General features: G+C 45.8%; 1 protein-coding gene across 1 annotated transcript in view; it reads left to right on the top strand.

The window, feature by feature from the left end:
• Positions 1–7,343: 7,343 nt before the first annotated feature.
• Positions 7,344–12,349, top strand: part of TCAIM (T cell activation inhibitor, mitochondrial) — a 62,040-nt gene continuing 57,034 nt past the window's right edge. The window contains exons 1-3 of the mRNA XM_040433396.1: positions 7,344–7,527; positions 9,525–9,594; positions 11,597–11,732. Of these exons, the coding sequence (XP_040289330.1) occupies positions 9,536–9,594; positions 11,597–11,732 (195 nt within the window). The 5' untranslated portion in view covers positions 7,344–7,527; positions 9,525–9,535. The remainder of the gene's footprint in view (positions 7,528–9,524; positions 9,595–11,596; positions 11,733–12,349) is intronic.

The raw sequence follows: 12,349 nt of genomic DNA, 5'->3' as shown, positions 1-12,349 counted from the left end.
AGTACCGGAGGCCGCTGCGGTTGATAAAAAATATCAAAACTGATTTTTTTATCGCCGCAGTGCGTGTAAAGTGAATGTGCAGTGATCAAAAAACAAATTTTTTTTTGTCACTGCGGTGGGGCGGGCTTGGGTGAACGCACGTGTGGGCGACCGATCAGGCCTGATCGGGCAAACACTGCGTTTTGGGTGGAGGGCGAACTAAAGTGACACTAATACTATTATAGATCTGACCGTGATCAGTTTTGATCACTTACAGATACTATAAAAGTACAAATGCTGATTAGCGATACGCTAATCAGCGAATAAGTGACTGCGGTGCGGTGGGCTGGGCGCTGACGCTAAACTACCTAACCAAGGGGCCTAAACTATCCCTAAAACCTAACAGCCAATACTAGTGGAAAAAAAAAAGTGACAGTTTACACTGATCACTTTTTGTCTTTCACTAAGTGATTGACAGGGGGCGATCAAGGGGTTAATTAGGATGATGGGGGTGATGGAGGGTGATCTGGGGCTAAGGTGTAGTGTTGGTGGGTACTCACAGTGATCTCTGCTCCTCTGCTGGATCCAACCGACAAAAAGGACCAGCAGAGGAGCAGAGAAGCCATATAACAGATCATATTTACTAATATGATCTGTTATCTGGCTTCTGATTTGATTTTTTGAAAATCGCCAGCCTGCCAGCCAATGATCGTGGCTGGCAGGCTGGTGACAAAATACTTCTTTAACTTTTGCCGGCCCGCGATGCGCATGCGCGGGCCGGCAATGCACGAAATCTCGCGTCTCGCGAGAGGACGCACCGGCGCGTCCACCCAGAACAACAGGACCGCCGCAAAGACGCAATCCTGCGTACGGCGGTCCTGAGGAGGTTAAAACAAAAAAAATGATGTTTTAGTGTCTCCATATTCTAAGCCATAGTTTTTGTTTTTTTTGGGTGATTGTTTTAGGTAGGGGCTCATTTTTTGCGGGATGAGGTGACGGTTACATTGGTACTATTTTGGTGGGCAAACGCCTTTTTGATCACTTGCTGTTGTACTTTTTGTGATGTAAGGTGACAAAAAAAATGGTTTATTTAGCACAGTTTTATTTTTATTTTTTTTACGGTGTTCATCTGAGGGGTTAGGTCATGTGATATGTTTATAGAGCCGGTCGATACGGACGCAGCGATACCTAATATGTAATTTTTTTTACTTTATTTGGGGAAAATGATGTTTTTGTTTATTTTTACTTGAAACTTTATATTTTTTTGGGGGAAAACTTTATTTTTTTTTCCACTATATTTTTTGTCCCACTTTGGGACTTGAACTTTTGGGGGTCTAATCCTTTACAATGCATTCCAATACTTCTGTATTGGAATGCATTGGCTGTAAGAGTAATACAGTGAGTATTACTCATACAGCTTCCGGCCTGTGAGATCCAGGGGGCTGGATCTCACAGGCTCGTCACCAGAAGGCAGCGCGATGCCTTCCTTAGGCATCGCGCTGCCTTCCATGCCATCGGGTCCCCCCCACAGCCGCATGGGGACCCGATGGCACCGCCGATCGCCACCACAATACGCAGGTAAAGCCGCAAACCGCAGGTCTGAATTGACCTGCGGTTTGCGGTGATCGCCGACACGGGGGGGTCACCTTGGCGCATTTAGCCAAGGTGCCTGCTCAAGGGCGGCGGACATCGGAAATACACATGACGTACCGGTACGTCATGTGTCCTTAAGTACCAGGACAACATGCCGTACCGGTACGTCATAAGTCCTTATGAGGTTAATAACTATTCCCCCCTTTGGGGCTAGAACCTGGGATCTTTTCATCCCTTGTCTTATTCACCCTGATAGAGCTCTATTAGGTTGAATAGGACTTCACACTCTCCCTGCTGCCCTGTGCGTAGTACACACCGCAGCAGGGAGCTTACCATGGCAGCCAGGGCTTCAGTAACTTCATGGTAACTGATAAGAGCTTCGCGATTACACTGCTGGGGCTCTGATCAGAACTGCCACTGCACCACCAATGAAGAGGGGGGAGGGGACCCTGTGGCCACTGCCACTAATAAATAAAATACTGGGTGATTGGGGGGGCGCACTGCGCCACCAATGACTTTAATACTGGGGAGAGAAGAGTGCACTGTGCCACCAATGAGTTTAATACTGGGGGGGGGGCGTACTGCGCCACCAATAAAAATAAGTAACGATTAATACAGTTACAGGAGGCAGGTGCCGATGGCAAAATCACATAGCCGGCACCCGACCTCTATGACACCTGAGGGGTTAACTGCCACTGATAGCAGCTCCCTGTCATAGAGGTCGGGTGATGGCTATGTGATTCTGCCGTCGGCACCCACCTCCTGTATCTGTATTAAACGTTAGTTAGAAGTTTTACAAAAAAAAATTAAAGTTTTAAAGGGCTTCTGTCACCCCACTAAACCGTTTTTTTTTTTTTGTTTAATAATAATCCCTACACTGCGATCTCTGCATACATAAGTAAAATAATAATTTTCGTTCAGTAGAATTTGATAAAACGCTATTTTTATAATATGTAAATTACCTTGCTACCAGCAAGTAGGGCGGCTACTTGCTGGTAGCAGCCGCATCCTCCGATCGTAATGACGCCCCCTCCGCATTGTGATTGACAGGGCCAGGGAACGGAATCGTTCTCTGCTGGCCCTGCCTGTTTTCATTCAATATCTGGCGCCTGCGCCACGGCCGTACCTATCTTCAATCTGCACAGGCGCACTGAGAGGCGGCCACTCACTCGGCCGCTCCATCCTCAATGCGCCTGCGCCGATGAAGTCACATCTACACCCGGCGCAGGCGCATTGAGGAGCGAGCGGCCGAGTGAGTGGCCGCCTCTCAGTGCGCCTGCGCAGATTGAAGATTCCGTTCCCTGGCCCTGTCAATCACAATGCGGAGGGGGCGTCATTACGATCGGAGGATGCGGCTGCTACCAGCTGGTAGCAAGGTAATTTACATATTATAAAAATAGCGTTTTATCAAATTCTACTGAACGAAAATTATTATTTTACTTATGTATGCAGAGATCGCAGTGTAGGGATTATTATTAAACAAAAAAAAAAAAAACGGTTTAGTGGGCTGACAGAAGCCCTTTAAGTAAAAAAATAAAGCGTCCTTTTCCCAAAAATAATTTTTTTTATGAAAAATAGGGAAAAAAATAAAAGTATACATATTAGGTATTGTCACATCCGTATCGACCGGCTCTATAAAAATATCACATGAGCTAACACCTCAGGTGAACACCATAAAAATTTATTTTTTTAAAAACTGTGCTTTTTTTGTCACCTTGCATCACTGAAAGTGCAATACCAAGCGATTAAAAAGGCGTATGCCCCCCAAAATAGTACCAATCAAACCGTCACCTCATCCTGCAAAAAATGAGCTCCTACCTAAGACAATCGCCCAAAAAAATAAAAAAAAGCTATGGCTCTCAGACTATGGAGACACTAAAACATGATTTTTTTTTTGTTTCAAAAATGCTTTTATTGTGTTAAATGTAAAAAAATAAAAATAGTATACATATTAGGTATTGCCATGTCCGTAACAATCTGCTCTATAAAAATAACACATGACCTAACCCCTGAGGTGAACACCGTAAAAAAGATAAAATAAAAACGGCGTCAAAACAACAGACGCAAACTAAGACTCAACCACACACTTTACCGTTTCCTTTCCCTTCTTTTGATCCTCTCCTCCCTTCAATATCCTCTTTCTTTACCTTTGTCTTTTTTCTGGAAGCATAGATAAATATTCCAGTTTTTGCTATATGTGGAATGTATAGAATTACTGTTATTGGCTCAACAAGTCATACAAATATGCTATGTGACATCAGACACCAAGAATTTGTTCTTAAGCTTGTACACCAGTTTATTGAAAGCTTTGTTCCTAATTACAATCCTGCTTAATAAAATGAGAGTTAGGCCTCATGCATACGACCGTGCCGTTTTTTGTGGTCCGCAAACCGCGAATCCGCAAAAAAAGGAAGCCGCCCCGTGTGCCTTCCGCAATTTGCGGAACGGGTGGCCCATTGTAGACATGCCTATTCTTGTCCGCAAAAAGGACAGGAATAGGATATGCTATATTTTTGCTATATGCTATACGGAACAGAGCAACGGATGCGGACAGCACACGAAGTGCTGTCCGCATCTTTTGCGGCCCCATTGAAGTGAATGGGTCCGCACCCGAGCCGCAAAAACGGCGGCTCAGATGCGGACCACAAAAATGGTCGTGTGCATGAGGCCTAAACATAACTATTTTAGGAGGTATCACTATCTGTTTTAAAAGCAGAGAAATTGAAATTTTGAAAATTGATAATTTTTCCACATTTTTGGTAAATTTGGTATTTTTTTATAAATAAAAATGAAATATTTTGACTCAAATTTACCACTGTCATGAAGTACAATGTGTGACCAGAAAACATTCTCAAATTGGCCTGGATAAGTAAAAGCGTTTTAAAGTTATCACCACATAAAGTGACACATGTCAGATTTGCTAAAAATGGTCTGGTCCTTAAAGGGAACCTGTCACCTAGAAAATGCATATTAAACCGCCAGCAGTACCTTATTGCGCCTGTAGCATGATTATAAAGGTGTCTGTGTCTTTTCTGTGCAATGCGGCAAAAGCCTGTAAAAAGACTTTTATTCAACTGGCCACGCTATGTAAACGATAGTCTTGAAGTCAAGGGGGCAGCGGCTTTCTTACCTGGTCAAGCGCGCCCCGCCCCTTTTACCTCCCCATAGCGTTTGATTGATAGGATTTCTTTCACTACTGGACGATTAAAGGTAGTCTTGCGCGTGCACTGTGTCCCTGCAATACCGGCACCTGCGCACTGTTCCATTCCACTATGAGGTATTGTTCAAAAGCTCAATGCTCAGGCACTCGCACACGAGAGCCCGCGCATGCGCGAGACCACATTCAAGCAACTGGCAGTGAAGAAATCGGGCATCCTATCAATCAAACGCTATGGGGAGGTAAAGGGGGTGGGGTGCGCTTGACTTTAGGTAAGAAAGCCGCTGCCCCCTTGACTTCAAGACTATCGTTTACATAGCGTGGCCCGTTGAATAAGCCTTTTTACAGGCTTTTGCCACATTGCACAGAAAAGACACAGACACCTTTATAATCATGCTACAGGCTGCAATAAGGTCCTGCTGGCGGTTTAATATGCATTTTCTAGGTGACATGTTCCCTTTAAGGTGAAAACTGGCAGGGTTCTGAACGGGTTAAGCATAAATAATGGTAAATCTGGCCACATCCTCAACACTCTGAAGTGCTGAATGCGGCACAAAATTGCCTGTGCGACAAAATATTGTCAAACAGGCGTTTAAAATGTCGCAAAAACAGCACTTAAGACTTTTTTTATGCCAAAAATAGGCACAGCGGTGTTCATAAATGACCCCTAATGTTTTTGGGGGGCTGATTTTTTAAAATTTTGGTGCTTTTTTTGACGTCCGTGAAAAAAAATCAGTCCGTGTTTCATCTGTAAAGATGTCCGTGAAGGATCCGTGTGTCCGTGTTTTGCCCTCCGCATGTCATCCGTATTCCACAGATACTGTTCTGCTGAAAAATAAGCATTAATAAGGAAGGTGCACTACTGTGGATGCAAACAACCAAATCTGACTAAACCCTCAAACTGGTGTTAAAATTGAGAATTTAGGGTACTTTCACACTTGTGGCAGAGGATTCCGGCAGGCAATCCGGACGCAAATGGATGCATTTGTGAGACAGATCCGTCTCACAAATGCGTTGCAATACCGGTTCCGTCTTTCCGGTTGTCATCTGGAAAAAACGTTTTGCCGGAACACTTGGGGCCAGATCCGGCATTAATGAATTTCAATGGAAATTAATGCCGGATCCGGCAAGTGTTCAGAATTTTTGTCCGAAGAGAAAACTGCAGCATGCTGCGGTATTTTCTCCGGCCAAAAAACGTAAGAGGGACTGAACTGAAGACATCCTGATGCATCCTGAACGGATTGCTCTCCATTCAGAATGCATTAGGATAAAACTGATCAGTTCTTTTCCGGTATTGAGCCCCTATGATGGAACTCAATACCGGAAAAGATAAACGCTAGTGTGAAAGTACCCCTAGCCAATATATCCTTATATTAAAGACATATCTGAGTCCGAGCACCGCACCAATGTATCTCAAGTAGCTCGGGACCTAACGCTAACCTACCTGTGCCATATGGGCAATACCAGGAGCCACTGGGCAAATTACAGGAGCGTATGGTCCGGCTCACAGCAAACTACCAGTTACCTCCAGCATGCAGCCATGCTTGCAATCGGAGGAAGGAGGAGGCTGGGAGATCATCTGATATTAGTGGTCAGTGAAAAAACGGACCAAACATGGATGCAATTCTGTGCCATCCGCGTTGTGTCTGTGTTTTTTCACAGACCCATAGACTATAATGGGCCTGTTTGGTCACATCATGGACCAAAGTAAAAAAAATAAAATAAAATACTGATATGTAAACAGCCACATTAAAATCAATGAGTACGTGTGTTGTCCATGGAAAATGTGGACAGAACACGTCAGTGAAAAACGTCAATGTGAAGGAGGCCTCAGGGGTGCTGTTGATATGGTGTTTTTTCAGGTGTTTTCCCATAGGTCTCACTATAGAACATTTCACTTTAAAAAAAAGACTTCACAAAAACGCATGATAAAAGCTAGTGAAAAACATGCCAAATAAACGCAAAAAAAAAAAGCATAAACTCCTCTAAAAATCTTTCCTACCAGAATTTGCGCCTTCACTAATAAGGCCCCTTTCACGCGAGCGAGTTTTCCCGCGCGGTTGCAATGTGTGAACGTCTATCACCCGCACTGAATCCTGACCCATTCATTTCAATGGGTCTGTGCACATGAGCATCATTTGAGAATGGCAACATGTTCCATATTCACGCAGCCCCAGCCCCATAGAAGTGAATGGGGCTCCAGTGAAAAACGCATTGGGATGGGCGCAATGTGTTTTTCACTGATAGTTGCTAGGAGATGTTGTTTTGTAATTCTTCAGGGTTTTCTTTTTCAAGCGTGTAAAAAAACCGCATCAAAACTTATTTCACCCGCGCGGTAAAAAACGGAAACACTGAACACGACTGCAGACAAAACTGACTGAACTTGCTTGCGAAAGGATGCAAGGTTTGTGTGAAAGAGGACTACTGCTGCATGCCACCCAGCGGCTGAGGGAAGCTGGGTGCAGGCTTCTGGAGGTAGCCTTCCCCTGTGAGGTGACATGTCTGCTACTTTCCTCCTCAGAGAAATAGGACAGGAGAGCCTCTGTGGTGACACAGCTTGTGGGCTGTAACTTGCACTTCCCAAGTGGGTCACTAGGGGGCGCGGTGCAGCGTGCGGCTGACTACAGGCCTGCGCTGTCCGTCACACAGCGCCACCTCCTTGTGTGAAGGGCAGGTTGCGGCCCACCGCGCCTTGCGGTTTTGGGAGCACAAATAACGCTCCTCTGTGGTGCAGAATAAACGCGTCCAATGCGCACCGAGGAGAACCTGTTATGTCTGCCATGCGTGAAGCACGTAAGGTGAGCGCACTCACAGGCTGGAGAGGGAGGGATTTCACTGACAGGGGAGGAGGACCACCAAAGCATACAGCCGTCTGCCCCAGAAACCTAAGGGGGCTCGCATGTGTCCCCTCCCAGCGCGCGGGGACTGACACTGGGTGACTGGGAGAGCACCTAGGTGCAGGCTCTGCACGGGTCACACAGCAGTGCCCTCCAACCTGGGAATCTCCAGCTGTTGCAAAACTACAACTCCCATCATACCCTGACAATCTGTGATGGGATTTGTAGTTTTGCCACAGGTATAGACTGTCACCTACTGTTTATCCAGAAAGACATCAGATTCTCGGAACTGGAGTACTACTGACACTGCGCAATACTGAAGGTGGCCCCCGAGGGCCCCAGTACTGATTACAGGGACTGCACAGGAGGCCACTATTTCTTAGATATAGACTAGGACTATCGCCATCAATGTATGTATTTCACATCGATGAAGAAGAAGTGGGGTACGCTGTGCCCTCATTAATGTGTTCGTCTGGACAGCCCCTGGTCCTACCCCGCATCAGGGCTGGACCATCTCATACACTGGTGGCATATCTATGGATGTGCCACCAATGTCAGATTGGTGCAGGTCCCTCCTATCTCTAGAACGGAGCCCACAAAGTGAACGAAGGCATACCGCACAATCTCCATTCACTTCTATGGGAATGCCGAAAATAACTGAGCATTGGCTCGGCTATTTCCAGAACTCCCATAGCGGCGGCCGCGCTTGCACGGTGAGCTCACTATTCATTTGGGAGTTCTGGAAATAGCCAAGTGCGCTCGCTTTGGTATTTCCCATAGAAGCCAATGGAGGGCATGCCGTGCATGCACAGTGCACTCTCCTTCACCTTCTAGAAATAGGTGCAAGTCCCAGAGGTGGGACCCGCATCTGTCATTGGTGGCATATCCTAGCAATATGCCACCAATATGTAATAGAGGGTAGATCCCCACCCAGTAACCCCCTGTATGATCTGCTGCCAAGGGTGTCTCCCGCTCTAGTATACATCACACAATGTATTTTAGGGTCACTGTGTAGAACAGCCACCCCCCTCCAACTGGTCCCTGCACCTTCCCATAGGAGTAACAGCAGGGTCAGAAAAGCCAGACCAATAGTGATGAGGGGGGTGACCTGATGAAAAATCGATATGCATATTTGTAACATTAAACCATTTAAAGGGGTTCTCCAGAAATACTGAGTTTTTAGCAAGTGCCCACAGCCTGGCTCTCCAAACAGAGTATTGTTACTTACCTGCTCCCCGTTGCTCCAGTCCCCCGCGTGGCCTCCACTGTGTCCATATTCTGGTCCCTGGCTTGTTTTCCTCCGCCACTGCATGGTCACATGCTCTGCTGCAGCCAATGACTGGCTTCAGTGGTGACGTGCTGCTTGAGTCTGAGTGGAGCATGTGACCATGTCCATAAAGTGCCGGAAGAAAACGAGCCAGGGACCAGAACATGGACACAGTGGAGGCAGTGCGGGGGACTGGAGCTGCAGGGAGCAGGTAAATAGGAATCTTCTGTTTAGAGAGCCAGGCTCAGTATTCCCGGAGAACCCCTCTAAGGCTGTGTTCACACATGCATTGAACGTTCCGGTCTTCTGATCTGTCAGAAGGGAAACCTAAAAGATCAATTCTAATCCCTATTTGTTTTAATGGACATGAGATGTGCTCAGTTTGTGTCAGTTCTGTCAGACAGAGCACAAGCGATGCTCATAATAAAGCAGATCGGTCATTTATCATTTTCCTGTTCTTCTGTAGGAGCAGAAGACTGGAAAGCTCAACGCATGTGTGAACACAGCCCTAAATGTAATGTTTAGTTTTTTTTATCCTTCAAAAAGAAGTGAGCCTAAAGGGAGAGGTATACCACAATTTAAAGCTTCATACTTTTATTTTTTTGGATCCTGCCTAATTTTTGCTTTTAGGAATAAAACCTGCATCAAAGTGTGAACTGTGCCTTATAATTTATGTATCTTTCTGTTTTAGGCTCTCATTTGATGTCTACTGGGTTCCACGCCAAGACTGACATGTTTGCCAGCTGCAGCGCTGCAAAGAGGTAGGCTGACCTCAGTCGTTCACATTTCATACAGCCTTGTCACATGAAGTGTCACATGCTGCCCCGAAGGCAACTCCAGGAATCAATAATCACAATCTCAGTATTTGTCAGGATGATTTTTGCCATTGAGGCTTCATCCCGAGTGTTCATCAGAAGTACCATATTTGAAGGGTTAAATGAGCACAGCATGATGCAGTATTTTTCCCATCGAATAGATGGACACCAAGATGGAACATTAAACCATTTAAAGGGGTTCTCTGGAAATACTGAGTTTTTAGCACGTGCCCACAGCCTGCCTCTCTAAGCAGAAGTCTTCCGCACTGCCTCCATTGTGGCATTATAAGTCAGTGGCGGCCGTCGGGTACAGTTGGTGTCCTTCCTAGGATGGATCCAACACTAATTTTAGTGGTTCTGCTTCTATGACAGTGTGAAAAGAGCTTTACTTTTCAGTCTTTGTAAACTTGCACTTAACAGACTGCTTTTATCAAGTACAAGCATTACTAATCATGCCACCAGTAACTGGGATCTTAAAGCGGCTCTGTCACCAAAGCAGCCTTATTAAACCAGGCACATAGCCTGGTAGGGGTGATCCTGCAGTTTAAAGGGGTTATCCAACATTATACAACAGCCCCCCCCCCCCCATGTGCCGGGCACCTCAGAGGGAATATACTTACCCCGTGTCACGGATGTAGTAGGGGAGAACACCAAAAGACAACAAGAAGGAAGGGAAAATACACTAGGCCTCACCACTAGGGAAGAAAAAGGGTCACCACCTATAAAACCCTGCTCCTGGCCCTAACTCCTATCCGTATGGGCACCTCTCGATGGTACAGATGCCCATATACAGGAACCTAGAAAACCCTGGTGGCCCTCGGATGCCCTAATGGTAATCACAGGGCAGAGACAACCCGCTCCTTCCCCGGTGAAGGAACCAGCGTCTCGCTGAGGCCTAGTAAACAACAAAGGTGGGGGGAATACAAAATACAACAAGCGGAACACTTAACTTCTGAGGCTAATGGATGATGGATGAACAGGACTTCAACTAGAACCACACTCCAGCTCTTCTAAAAACCAAATGAAGCTATCCAGAGCAAGGAGTGATGGGTAAAGTCAGACTAAATAGGGGGAGGTAAAGGTCACATGATCCACACCTGAACAGGAGGTGTGGACATACCAGCAACACACAGACAAAGTGAAACCAAAACCAAAAGAGGCTGTCAGATCACTAATGTGCAGATAATCTTTCAGACCTTCTAAAACCTGTCACCGGTGTGACACCCCGCTCCCTGTGCCGCTCCTGGTCCCCGCACCGCCGCTGCGGCTTCTCCCTGTACACGGATGAAGACATCCGGTGTCAGGGGGGAGCAGCCAATGGAAGGCAGGGACGGGGATGAGCCTACCTAGAGTCACCCGCGATGCTAGGGAGGCTCGTCCCCGCCTACCATTGACTGCTCCCCCCGACACCGGACGTTTTCATCTGTGTACAGGGAGAAGCAGTAGCGGTGGTTGATAAAATCGTACTTTTATTCCTGTGCTGGCAGGCAATTTTAAGCACCAGGAGTCGGCTTTTTCAGTACAAGCACCGCTATGCGATGCCTACTGAACCCCCCTTTCATGATTGACAGCGCTAGAGTACGACTTGGGTCTAGTGCTGTCAATCAAGCAGACATCCCCTTTAATAGATCCTAAGAGTTTCCTAAGTTTAATTTGCAAGATAGATTCTTACTGGCTAGTCGTTTTGCTGGCAAAGCCTGCTGAACACTTTAGGGCAGAGCCAGCAGCACCTTCTTGAGAGCCTACAACCTCTGTTCCATACCTCTACTCATAAGGAGCTCCATGGGCTTAATAGTTACTCCTGTGCATTGGCCATAGAGGACTGCTGGTAAATGGTTGCCCGGTCCACTTTTATCCACTTTCCCATCTTTTTTTCTATTTACTGGTGATTTGTGTGTTTATTTTATCTAGCGATTATGTAATCAGTATGTGTTATTCATTTCTGTAGGCTTTGTTGGTGCAAGCTTCTTTATATTCATCTGGTCCAAACCAGGTCCCTGTCTGGGGCTGATGCTGTCAATGCTTTAAGACCATTCTATTTTGCTGTGCACCCTGATTTCTTTGGACAGCACCCAAGAGAGAGAGTAAGTATTATTTTTTCCACACAGTTATAAAGTTTTTGTCTGCCATCTTATCATCTGAAGACCTGCTTTTCCATATGTCTTTTTTTTTAATCTAAAATGTGAATTGAATCTCTGGAAGAGGAAATGTTCAGGGATGTTTCCTTATTTTTAATGCAGATCCTTTAGGCTCCTTTCAGAAGAGCGAGTTCCACACTATGGACTCGCAGCGTGAGTATAAGGCACCTCCCGTCCTGACCTCCCAGCGCTGCCGGGGTCACATAGCATTATATTGATTTATGATGCTATGTTACCCTCACAGTTAACACTAAAAGCATTATGTCACTGTTATCCAATACATTCTGGACCTCTAAAGGCTACATAGCATTAAAATCAGTATAATGCTATGCAACCCAGTAAGTGCTGGGATGTCAGGACAGGAGCTGCTGAATACTCACGCTGAAAGTCCGATGCGTGGAACTCGCTCGTCTGAAAGGAGCCTTAGAGTCATTGGAAAAAGTGTACTTTCTTCAATTCTGTATTAGTTATTAAGGCCTAAATAACAATCCTGTGCTCCTCACCAACTTATATGAAATAAAAAAAAACAGCTTTCAGTATGTAGTAATTGTTTTCAAAAAGTG

The sequence above is a fragment of the Bufo bufo genome, chromosome 5 (genome assembly GCF_905171765.1).
Source record: "Bufo bufo chromosome 5, aBufBuf1.1, whole genome shotgun sequence".
NCBI lineage: Eukaryota > Metazoa > Chordata > Amphibia > Anura > Bufonidae > Bufo > Bufo bufo.
This window is presented reverse-complemented; position numbering and strand designations above follow the sequence as displayed.